The 13,204-nt window shown below is 35.9% G+C and overlaps 1 protein-coding gene across 1 annotated transcript; it reads right to left on the reverse strand.

Annotated features, from left to right (window-relative positions):
• Nucleotides 1-451: 451 nt before the first annotated feature.
• LOC132279431 (putative glucose-6-phosphate 1-epimerase) lies at nt 452-13,073 on the reverse strand. The gene is made up of 8 exons (XM_059781407.1): nt 12,847-13,073; nt 10,523-10,597; nt 9,269-9,325; nt 9,025-9,185; nt 8,709-8,849; nt 2,158-2,260; nt 1,966-2,065; nt 452-856 (listed from the first exon to the last, which is right to left on the reverse strand). The coding sequence occupies exons 1-8, from the start codon at nt 12,937-12,939 to the stop codon at nt 642-644; spliced, it is 945 nt and encodes a 314-aa protein (XP_059637390.1). The 5' UTR covers nt 12,940-13,073; the 3' UTR covers nt 452-641.
• Between the last annotated feature and the right edge of the window lie 131 nt (nt 13,074-13,204).

Consider the following 13,204-nt stretch of genomic DNA (forward strand, 5'->3'; position numbering starts at 1 on the left):
ATTTCTTTCAATCCTCTCTTCCATCTAATTTTAGAGGGATGAAAAAATGCTGGGCACTTCCAACCAAACTATGGAAGGACTAGCTTTCAACCAGTTAAATTTGTACAAATTTTAAGGATAGACTATCTATGTAATTATTATTATGATTTTTCAAAAACCACTATTTTGGGCCTATAAATAAATGTTATTATAAACTTTGGTGGAGTAATTGAAATGGAAAATGACTTAAAGGCTCCATTTGTTTAGATGCACAGTAATTTTATATATATATATATATATATATATATTGTTTGATTGTCTAAAATTTAAGTAAAATATCTTATTAAAACCTAACAAAAATAACTAAAGAAAAATTATTTGCCAAACACCAAAAAATAAAAATAAAAATAAAAAAGATATTTTACCTGTAAATATTTTCCGAAAAGCAAACACGATCAGAAAATGTCAAGAATTTACCGAAAATAACCATATCTATAACCACGATAAAGTTGGGTAGAGATTATAAATGTGAAGTATTTTAAAAGCAAGGCCTGGCCAACAAATTTATAAAGAACAGAAAGCCAATATTGTGGTTGGGTGAATTAAAGTAGTTGTTGAGTCCCAGTCCCTGTACAGAATATATAACAGCATAATGGATTTTCTTAGCTGCTCTGGAGAACTTTCTGAGGATCAAGCTGTCCACTGCAGTAACTAGAAGCAACAGCAGATAGTTCCTGCCTTCCTCTCCACTCCTCACCAGGCTTCAACGTGATCGGTTTTTCCACCGCAGCAGTCTCAACGCACAGCATATGCTTGTATTCATCATCTCCAAAATCAGCCATAGCCTTCGCCTTTTTATCCCAGGGATTCCAAACCACTGCAAAAGATAAACATTGAAACTGTAGTAACCACTCCTTAATAGTAATATTCATTCTGATAGCAAACTCAAAAAGCTTCCATAAACATGCGGTGTTGTAAGAGTCAAAGAATTTTGTGGTTCTGTTACACGGGCTGGACTACGTTTATAAGGTGGAAGTGTGAATCAAGTCTCAGACCTCTAGAGATGGTTGGAAATGCATCCACAAGACAATCAAGTACATGGACATGTCATGAACATTACATTATATTTGATGTAACAGTGTAATGTCTGATGTGATTAAACTTACTATTTTTTAAGAATACATTCCATAAGAAATTAAATTAAATAGGAAGTGGTGAGAACCTTCTCTGCTATATTACATTTGAGCATTTTTCTTCTTCTTCCATCATCCCATGTAGGGGATAGAGACGCATCCCGTACCCATTACTCATGTTGTATCATGTCAACACGGCTATGTTGAAGGGTAGATGGGAATCCATATAAGACAAATCTTTGAAGTTAAATAGATAAATAGTGCCTCAATTTAGCAGGAAAAAATATTTTGTTTATTCCCTTGTTCATAAATCGAAGAGAGATATTTCCAGGGTATAGCTTTTATTTGATCACTTGATATCCAAATCTAATTTAACTGGCGAATCCTTAAAACAAGAGTTTTAACAAAGCATTGACAAAAAATGTGAGGGAAATAAAGTTCCCTCCATTATTCAGACATGGTCCTCTGGTGGTAGATGATACCTAATGTACAGGATAGATACAATACGATGTCTTTGTCCAAGCATATTAAAAAAAATCCGAGGGAAAAATGGTTCCCTCCATTATTCAGACATGGTCCTCTAGTGGTACATGATACGTAATGTCGCATTATTCAAGCTAGATAAAATAAGGATGTCTTGACTAGCTTCTAAATGTTGTGTGTGTGTGTGTGTATATATATATATATCATTCAGTTACACTAAGCATTTCTGGCAGCAAATCCGATATTGAAATGTACCAAGTAGGATTGGATCCTTAAATATCATAAATCGTAGGAATCATATAATAGCCAACTAAATCCAATTTATCCATAAAATTCGAAATCTTCAGTAAATGGACATGGTTAACCTCACCAGCATCAGGAAGCCCATCTTTGCGAATCACAAATGTCCGTTTTTTTTCATGGTCCAGAATTGCAATCTTCGTAGGGGTGCTGAGATATATTTTGTCCACCTGTTTAACATAGATTACATAGAAGCAGTATCAAACCATGTATGCAGTAGCGGTGAGAGGAAGAGAGAGAGAGAATAATTTCCCAAACTTACTTCTGATTCAAAAGTTATTGCATCCCCTTGTTCAGTAAATCGCTCCTTACCCTGCAAGTTGTCAAGATAGTCCAATGTCTCTAATCCTTCCACCCGAACTTCACTGAATACAAGCAAGTAAACTATTCATAACAATATTGTTGAAGGATTTAATATTAAAGTTACACTCTCTCTAACAGCTTAAGCGTTTATAGTAGATGGTGGTTAACATGGTATCAAAGCCAAAGTTCTTAAGTTCAAACCTCACCATCACCATAATTAAAAAATTAAAAAACACATGTTGGACCAAAAAAAGGCCACACGTGAGGGGGCATGTTAAAGGATTTAAATATTAAAGTTACACCCTCTCTGAAAGCTTAAGCTTTTAGAATAGATGGTGGTTAACACAAAACTGCAGATTATAGACTCATCATAAGTTGCCCAACAAAGTGTTTCAGGGGAAAAATTAAAAAATGCAAGAGAAGCATGGAAGGAAGGAGATTTACTTCCAGAAAAGAGTAAGGATATGGGTATATGCGTCCAGAAAGAAAAATATAAATAGAGAGGTAGTGATCTTTAAAAGTTTTCCAACAAAGAGGCAGTTATCCAGGCTAGAACATTTGCTTCATGGTAAACAAACGTTACAAACCATGGATAGGACAAAGTGCGCACTCAATTAAGCAGCAAGCATAAAAATTTCTCAATGCAAGTGCATATTTCTTAAATGACCATATAATATTTTTGGTCCAAATATGACATTATAATTAGTCCCTCAATTACAACTTTTGACCTTTAACTCCCTTGATAATTACTACGAAGTCTAGGAATTTCTCCTTGTAGACTCCCCAACTGTGACTGTTATAGAGTGGACGAGAAAGCATTACTATTGTCTTTAGAGATGATACCATTCCTATTTGACTATGTTCTTGAGTTTAGTTGGTTATGATACATACTTCTTTACTAAGAAAACAGAAGGAGATCTATGACTTGTACTAGTAAGGCCATAAAACAACATCCAATATCGGTATCAGCAGACAAGCCCCCAAAATATATTCAGGAATAGGCTTTCTTAAATTTACTTGTGTAAAAGAGGAAGATTTACGTACAGTGTCCCCGTGCACTATGAATAAGAGCAGCATATAGATCACCAATAAAAGTCATTATGCTAGAGATGGGAGCTTTCAATATGTATCTAATTAATTCACCAAGTGTTACCTAATTGTTAAGTTCATGAAACAATTCTATTAATTTGATATTGACACGTGTGTTTGCTTCACAATATAACAAATTTCACGGAACTTTACATCTTATTTCACTACTATGATTTTGGATGGACCAACTAGGCTAAACTAAGCAAGCCTTGCACTCGATGACTAGTCTAATTCTGTAACATGGACTTCAATAACAGGTATGAAGTGCAATGTTTACCTCATCCAGAACAATGAGCGCGTAATGTGCCAAGGACAATTGCATCTGTTCTATGAGTGAATAATTTTTTTCTTTATCAATATTCATACACAAAACAGACATAAGCTAAACTCAACAATATAAAATATAAACTGGAATTTTGCTAAACTCAGCAATGCCATAAGCTAACTCACAAATAGAAATGTACAAGTCTACAGCAAAAAATGACATAAACATCAAAATCAGAAGCTGCCTAAACTTTACAAAGCGCAGTCTCCATATTTTTATTTATAGCATTAGGTTAACAGGAGAAGTTATCAAAAAGTTTCATTATCTTTGCACAAGTTTGACTTAAAAGTAAATACTGAAGTACAACTAACAGAGGCGAGCCGTGAGGGTAAGGTTGCTCCATTGTGACCTGGTGGTCATCAGTTCAAAACAAGGAAACAGCCTCTCCGCATGCAGAGGTAAGCAAGGTAGGTAGAATCCACTAAACAAGCCTGCCTGATCCAGTTTTAACCCACAGATATATTGGTGTTACCGTATTAATTCAATTTTAACCTATAGACAAACTAGTTTAAAACTTTAAATTAGATATACATATACTGCAATAATCATTCATTTATTTTTCACAACTCATCATAGTTCCTTGGCATCTGGAGGTCCCGCTCCAGGTCTCATGCCTTGACCTTTTAAACATAGCAAAGAGTTGGAGCTTGGAACCAAAATTTTTTGTTTTCAGCCATGATTTCAGTTGTCCAATTGTCACCAAACCTTTCGAAATGGTTTCACAAGAAGTGTAATCCTTCACCGGCTACTTAGGTTGTAATTCACTTTAGGGTTAATTTTATTGACACCCCCTCAAGTTTGGCCAAATATCAGTCTCAAACATCTTTCGAAAATAACTATCACTTAGGTCCATTTTCACTTTTCCGTCACAGTCTCCGTTAAAAACATGGGAAAAGACAACTTTACCCCTAATTTTTTAATCACATTTATTCTAAAATATCAGATAACCTAAATGACTATTATACCCCTAATTATTGCTAATTACACCCCTCTTCTGCTGATGGAACCAATTAGTTTTTTTTTTTCTTCATCTGTCTAATTCATCTTCGTCTCTTTCTCTATCATACACAACAACATATACACTTTCTATACGTAACTAACTGGTGCCATAAACCATAAACTCCAATACTAGAATTCCCAAATCAATCTGTAAATACCCTGATTGATAAATTAAAACAAACAATTAATGGGTTTGGTTTCCCCAAAATTGATTAATTACCAAAAAAAATTATAATAATAATACAAAAATTCATATACAATAAACCATATAGAGTGTTTGACACTCTCTTTGATCGTGTACAGAGGAACAATGAAGTCTCTGTTCTTGATCTCTAGCAAATCGACGAGGAATAATGAATTGGCAATGGAGTTTTCGTTGGTGGATTGGATCAACACGGAGCGTGGAACTAGACGTTGATATCCAGATCGTTTCCTGGTAGGTCCGGCAACTTGTGCAGTCTCCAGAGGTGTAATCAACTCTTACCGGAGGTGAAGCACTATGCGTCCGCAGGCCAGGTTCGGGGAACAAGTGGACGACGATTGCCAGAATTTCAACAACGATCGTGTGGATCAAGAATTACTGGAACTCTACAAATTAAATTACTCCTTATATAGCTTTATTGCTTCTTATATATATATATATATATGCATCGTGTCCTCTCCTCCCTCGTACCACCATGCCGCTAAACTCCATAAACACCGGCGACTTGTTCGTGGATTTGATGCGGTTTCGGTTCTTTCTTTTTTTCCCCAATTTTATTTATTCATGATCTATTTTTGGCTTTTCTATGGTCAAATTTTCTCTCTGTATACTTTCTTTCTATATATATATATATATATATATATATATATATATATATGCTTGTTTTTTTATAGAAATTATTGTGTGTAATCTAATTCTCATGAGTTTCTCTTTGTATACTCTCTCTCTCTCTCTCTCTCTATATATATATATATATATATATGTTTGTTTGTTTTTATATAAAAATTATTGTGTGTAATTTTATCTTTTCTAATATATGTGTGTATAAATATATGTATATATATCTATATGTATGATTGGTGGTGATGGTTGAGGGTTTAATGTCAACGGGTATTTTAGTCACTTAACATGAGTTCCATGGGTAGTTAAGTCTTTTATACATTAAATAATTTTTTAATAAGTCAACACAAAAAGTCAAAGGGGTAATAATGTCTTTTATATGTTAAAAGTGGTCTGACATACCTGTCAACTAACTTTTGGGGTGTGAGTGAAAAACAGAGCAAGCGTTTGTAATGTGAGTGATAGTTATTTTCGAAAGATATTTGAGGGTGATATTTGGCCAAACCTGAGGGGGTGTCAGTGAAATTTTCCCTTCACTTTATTCTACAACTGCTTACATGATGTAAACTACCTTAACCAAAGTTGTTCCATAATAATGATATGATCTTTCATTCTCTCCTCAATCGTAGAACACAATGCCATTGAAGCAGAAATTGATACTTTGTAAAATAAAATAAAAAAGAAAGGAACTCCATCATGAAAGGGAGACCTAACTTCTCTGAGCCATATAGCCTATTATGTGTCATGCATAGGGGTGGCAATTTAAAGGTCATTTGTGTGTCATGTCAGGTGTATTATGCTATAAGGATTAATCAGAACATGAATTGTTTATTAAAACATCTTGACATGAGCACGACCCATTTATTAAACAAGTAACATAACACAACCAATCTAACCTATTTAATAAATGAGCTAAGTCACATGTTACACGACACGAGTTGTTCAACAATTTATTTACTATTTTAAATTCCATCTGAAGTCATTGTGTATAATAATGAATATGAAAAAATCACATCCAGCTTCAAAGTAGGATTGAGGTCAATGCAATAGAGTTATGCCCCAATGTAAGTAGGTGTCAATCAAAATGCTTTTGTGGGAGGCCGTCAGATTCTGGATTCAGTTCTTATTGCTAGTGAGTGTGTGGATTCTAGGCTGAGTCGTGGGGAACCAGGGGTTTTGTGTAAGTTGGATATTGAAAAGGTGTACGACCATGTGAGTTAGAGTTCCCTTCTTTATCTGATGGAGAGGATGGGTTTTGGGGAGCGGTGGAGGAAATGGATTCATTTTTGCATCTCCAGTGCTCGTTTCTCTATACTTGTGAATGGTGCTCCGACGGGTTTTTTCTCTAGCTCGAGGGGCCTGAGACAGGGGGATCCGCTCTCCCCCCTTTTGTTCCTTTTTGTGATGGAGGCCTTCAATAGGATGTTGAGGAGGGCTGTTGAGTTGGGTTTCCTGAATGGGTTCCGGGTGGGTAGGGATGTTGCCAGCCAGTTGGAGATTTCCCACTTGATGTTTGCAGATGATACGCTTGTGTTCTGTGATGCAGAGGCGTCCCAACTCAGGTATTTGAGATGTGTTCTGATTTGGTTCCTAATCGTTTCCGGCCTCAAGGTAAATGTTGGCAAGAGTGTTTTGGTGCCACTAGGGGAGGTGCCTAAGTTAGCTTCGCTTGCGGGCATTCTTGGTTGTCGTACTGGCTCTTTTCCTATCTCCTATTTAGGGCTCCCTCTGGGAATTCCTTCGAGGTGTGTGGGGGTTTGGGATCCTGTTGTGGACATATTTGAGAGGAGATTAGCGGGTTGGAAGAAGCAATATCTCTCTAAAGGGAAGCGGGTTACTCTGATTAAAAGTACCCTTTCTTGCCTTCCTACTTATTTCATCTCACTTTTTCAGATTCCTCTCTCTGTTGCCGAGAGATTTGAACAGTTGCAACGCAATTTTCTTTGGGGGGGAAGAGGGGAGGAGTTTAAGTTTCATTTGGTTCGGTGGGAGCAAGTGTGCAAGCCGATTCGTTATGGTGGTGTGCAAGCCGATTCGTTATGGTGGGTTGGGCCTTCGTAAATTGGTGCCTTTCAATAAAGCTCTCCTTGGAAAATGGTTGTGGAGGTTTGGAGTGGAGAGGCACTGGCTCTGGCGGAAGGTTGTTGCTAGTAGATATGGGGAAGGTAGAAGAGGGTGGTGCTCTCTTGAGGTGCGTGGCCCGAGGGGTGTGGGAGTTTGGAAGTCTATTCGGAAGGGGTGGACTGTCTTTTCCACTCATGTTCGTTTCAGACTTAGGGATGGCAGGCGGATCAGTTTTTGGGAGGATGTTTGGTGCGGGGAGGCTTCTCTTGCCCTGGCTTTTCCTCGGTTGTTTAGGATGGCTTCGGATAAACAAGCCAAGGTGGTTGACTGTTATTGTCTTGATAATGGGAGACTGGTTTGGGATGTTCGATTCAGGCGTCCTTTTCAAGATTGGGAGGTCGAGGATGTCAGTCTTTTGTTGGAGGCGTTGTATCGTCAGAGCGTTATGGCTGGTGATTCTAATTGTTGGATTTGGAAGCCAAATCCGCAAGGTCGCTTTGATGTTCGTTCCTTCTTCAGGTGTCTTACAGCTGAGCTTGGAGGATCCTTCCCGTGGAAGTCTGTTTGGAGCTCTAAGGCTCCTCTCAAGGTGGCTTTTTTTTGCTTGGACCTCTGTTTTTGGTAAGATTTTGACCCAAGACAATTTGAGGAGGAGGAATCAGGTAGTGGTTAATCGGTGCTACATGTGTCTTCAGGATAATGAGACAGCGGATCATCTTCTTCTTCATTGCCCCGTGGCTAAGGAATGTTGGGACTTGATGCTTTGTTTGTTTGGGTTCTATTGGGTTATACCTCGCTCTTCTAGATAGATGGTTGAGGCTTGGAGAGGGTTCTCTGTAGGGGCCCATGCTCGTGATGCTTGGAGGGCTACGCCTCTTTGTGTGTGGTGGTGCATCTGGCTGGAGAGGAATAAAAGATATTTTGAGGGAAAGGAGAGGCCTATTTCTTTTCTTAAATTCTCTATTCTTTCCACTCTTTTTTGTTGGGTTTCGGGTAGAGATTTTAGATCTTCTGAGGATATTGTTGTTTTCTTGGCCTCTTTGAAGGCTTAAAGGGTTGTTTTGGCCCTGTGTTTATTCTCTTGGGATGCGTTCCCCTTTTGAACGCTTTCAATGCATTTCTTACTTATCAAAAAAAAAAAAAAAAAAGCAATAAAAGATAGCATAACAATCGCATAACAGCCTCATCAAAGTGAAAACCAGTAAGATACCTGATATCTGAAACAGAGAAATAGGTGTGATATGCAAATGTGAAAGTGAAAGGCTTTCCTTCAGTGCTGGTATTTCTTATGCGAGATGTCAACATCAAATCTCCTCCAGGTCCCAAAGCTACCCTCAGCCGGAACTCAAAACTACAAATAAACAAAAAGGACATGAGACTTAAAATAGAAAATAATAATAAAAACTAATACAAAATAAAATAAAATGTCAGGAAAGTAAACAACCAATAAAGTGCACAGTTTAACAACAAATGAACTAGCATTCTTTCAAAAACATACCTAAGTGAGAAAGTTCTCGGATTTGTACCTGTGAGGCCAAATCTTCAGATCATCTTCAGAAGGCTTAAGGATCAAGTCAACAAATGCCTTGCTGGAGGAGTTTGTCGGAAAAGGAGGAGGGTCTGCCTCAATGCTCCAAATTCTGTTTCTGGCAAAACCATGCTGTTCTAGGGTGCCATGACTACTAAACTGCATATACAGGGAAAGTTTCCTTCACCAAGTTGAATGCAATCAAAGAAGAGCCAGAAGGGAAACGGTTTTGAAGCACATACCTGTGGGAAGCATATGGGAATACCTCCACGAATTGCCTTTGGAGGCTTGAAAATAGCCTGCATAAGGTATGACATTTTCAAATTTGATAAATCAAAGTACACACCACAAAGTAAGACTCAGCCTTCCCATCACTAAGGAGCAACTATATGAAGTACATTTTTTTGATAAGTACAACTATATGAAATATATCAGCAGGGCTAGCATGGTCCTAAATCTTATCAATGTACCAATATGTCGTGAATATGTTTAAATCAATTTTGAATCTCAATAATATAGTAAAAGGACTACTGGTAAGAAAACCTTTGGATATGGAACCCAGATTAAGAATATAAAAGTGAGACAGTACTTTAAAAATGCAACTAGCATTTAAGCTAGTCACCTAAATAATGGGCTGTATGTTTCAATGGTGTAGTGTAGAGTATATCCATTATTCTAATCACCCAATTTTTGTATATATAAAAAATACAGCTTCACATGACAAGCCCCCAGAAGTGCAAGGATGGCCAGAAAAAAACAAAAAGAAGATAAATAAATATTTTTTCTGGTACAAACATTCATGTGAAATCACAGAACCCCAACAAAAGACAGACAAGGTGTTAATCATTGATTTTGGTGCACCATCAAGTGGAGAGTAAAATACTCTATCAAAGCAAAGCATATTAACTTTACTTAATTTATAAAAAATTAAACATAACAAATTAACCTTTTAATAAAAAAGGAACTTCAGAAAGCCTAAAGGTTGACTTATTATCCTAATTTTATGTAATTAACTCAGAAGCACAACACAATAAATGGCATTTTTGAGCAATATAACTTGCAAAGGTTTTTTTTTTTTTTTTACTCTTCTTGGTATGCAAGACACACACCCGACACACCACTCATACACCCACTATTATCCTAATTTTTTATTTTTTTTTAACTCTTCTTGGTATGCAAGACACACACCACTCATACACCCACTATTATCCTAATGGTGCTAGATCTCAAAATCCCATGTTGGACAAGGAAAAGATACACTAGAGTTGCATGTCGGTGGTACCTTGCAAAGTTGAATGTATTTCAGTCATAGTAACAATTAATTCTGCTTACTCAAACTTCCACTAGCAAGCAATCTCTATGGACAAGAAATAAGCCAAATCTATGGACAATCCCAATGATAAAGGAAATATGAAAATAGTTATATGGGTAATTGGAGCAAGAGGCAATATAATAGATACATCAATCTATTGAAAGTTGATTAAAATGCATTGCACCTGACTACTGACAAAAAGCAACTCCTCCCCATGATCGTTCTTCCAAGACGTCACATGACCCCCATAGAGATACACCTGTAAAACAAGATAATATAAATAAACAGCATAAATTAATACACACCCGCAAACTGAAATTTCATATTTCTCTTAATCTCTTTAGAAAGAAAAAAAAAAGGACGTTAAACTCCACAATAAGCAAATATATAACTCTAAACATTTTACACAGTACACCTAGAAAAACAATAAACTAGGAAAAGCACGAAAATTTGCCTGTTCTAAAGAAATAAAATAATATGAAATTCTAAAAAGAAGTTTGGTATAAATCATGCTGCTAGATCCATGGCGTAATCTTCCGTCTTTCAAGAATTTCCAAGCTTGGTAAATGCTTTGTCTGAAAGACCATATATAACTCTAAACATTTTATACAGTACACCTAGAAAAACAATAAACTAGGAAAAGCATGAAAATTTGCCTGTTCTAAAGAAATAAAATAATATGAAATTCTAAAAAGAAGTTTGGTATAAATCATGCTGCTAGATCCATGGCGTAATCTTCCGTCTTTCAAGAATTTCCAAACTTGGTAAATGCTTTGTCTGAAAGACCATGTGATTTTGACCTCAAAACATCTAGGAACTTCAAAACAATGGATGGGCCGTCCTCCTTTAAATCTTAAGATACATTTCAACACGAGGACTTGAAGAACCTAAAATAATTAAATAAGTCCACATCTTTGTTCATAGCGTACTAGATTTCAGATATAGAATTGAGAAAATACATGCATCGTGTTCTTTTATCTTTTTATTTAGAAAATCAAGAAATGTAGTCTCGCCTTTAGACCTACTATATTAAACCCAAATTTTCAAGTTTGCAATTCAATGAGTAATATTATGCCTTAATGGTGCTCCTAAATAAATGATCAAAACTATCCCAACCTGATCCATTGAATCTTAGATCGCCAATCTTCAACACTCAATAATTTCCAAATATAACTTTTTTACAATAAAGTACTACCTTAGTAAATTTTCAGTCACTGCAAAATGCATTTACCAAATAACTATAAGTTACATTGTTGGACTAATTAAATCAAGAGATTTTGTTTGGATATAATTAGCTAAAAAGAAGGAAGTTAATCCTTCTTTACCTGTAATATTAGCTATACAACAAAAGAATGTAGGATAAACACTAGTTCAATTGAACCATCTGTTATGATAAAAATGGCAACCAAATTAATTAAAAGAATCAATAATCATAACTAGAATAATCAATAGCACATCTACCCTTTTGTTTTCTATTTCAATACACCTAAAGAAATAAATAAAGCATGACATATATGGTTGTTTATTTCTATTGGTAGTATAAGTTCTCTAGTAAGTTCTATTGGTAGCACAAGTGAAGGTTTGATGAGCAGAAACTTAAATACAATATGAAATGTGCCTGTTACAGTTAAATTATGACAACATAATATTCACTAAATTCAAAACTATATATGGACTAATGTATTCAATGCAATGTTTTTAAAATTCAACTAAAGCAAGCCCTTAAGACTCATATGTGACGCATGAAATTTCCTCCACATAACTACTACTAATTCTCAAAAGGAACTGCAAAAGGCCATCCATACAAGCAAATTTCGCCTGGGAGTCAATCTCCTATGGTGGAAGTTTGAGAAACAACCTATTTCGAATTATTTGTTTATCTACCAGTTAGCCTTTATCAATATAAACTTTGACATATGGAGAAAGGAAGATCCTCGAAATGAGATTCAGATGATGGCGCCGAAAACCAAAAGGACCAAATCTCAATTAATAAACAATAGAGTATGCATATACATGCAATCTGACAACATAATTCCATTTTCTATTAACAGTCTGGCAGAGTTCAAAGAGCAGATTTATTCTCAGACAAGAAAAAAACCACATCATGACTTCAGTAAACACAGCTATATCAACTTCCTATCACCACTATACATGTGAATTTGATTTTGAACTAAAGAGAAAGTGAGAAACATACAAATTCGAACAACTTACATATCCAGATAAATATCGTGTTAGAATTCAAGATCAACCATCAATTCCTTAGATGTCTATCAAATTCAAGCAAATATTCAAAATCCTGTATCTTAATGAGGCAAATCTATGCATAATCCAATAATTTTTTAAGGAAAGAAGAAAAAGAAAAAGGACAGCAGTTATCATAACAAGCATCAGATCACACCTACATACTGTGGATATACAAAGAGATTGAAACGAGTTATCGATCACAAGATATATATATATATATAATCAAAAAGATTGTACAGAGAGAGAAAGAAGACATATACATACCTCGGCAGAACTGCCGCGAGCCTCGCGGAGAACGACCTTCTCGAGGCCATTGATGCCTTTACAGATCTCAACAGGTACTCTCTCGATCGACATTTCTCTCAATTCCCATTACCTGTCCAATTCTCTTTCCAAATTCCTCTCACAACACCTCTTCTTTTTTTTCTTTTTCTTTTTTTCTTTCCCCTTTCCTTTTTCTCGGAAAGACTCTCTAGCATTCGAGTGTAGCTCGTGAGCCTTTTATAGCTGGACAAAAAAATAAAAGAAAGATAATTGTTTTTATTTTTATTTTACTAATACCGTTATATTTGTTTCCAGAAATACCCAAGATTATTTTCTATTTCCAACGGAATAATTTTTT

Source organism: Cornus florida, unplaced genomic scaffold (assembly GCF_030987335.1).
Source record: "Cornus florida cultivar Cherokee Brave unplaced genomic scaffold, ASM3098733v1 CherokeeBrave_3.0.0_Hap2_Chr10, whole genome shotgun sequence".
NCBI lineage: Eukaryota > Viridiplantae > Streptophyta > Magnoliopsida > Cornales > Cornaceae > Cornus > Cornus florida.

Excerpts from the sequence above, each read along its gene's own strand:
- LOC132279431 (XM_059781407.1), bottom strand. The coding sequence starts at position 12,939 with ATGTCGATCGAGAGAGTACCTGTTGAGATCTGTAAAGGCATCAATGGC. Across the intron at positions 10,598-12,846 it reads CTCGCGGCAGTTCTGCCGAG|GTGTATCTCTATGGGGGTCA; the intron begins GTATGTATATGT and ends CTTGTTTTACAG. Across the intron at positions 8,850-9,024 it reads CTGAAGATTTGGCCTCACAG|TTTTGAGTTCCGGCTGAGGG; the intron begins GTACAAATCCGA and ends GTTTATTTGTAG.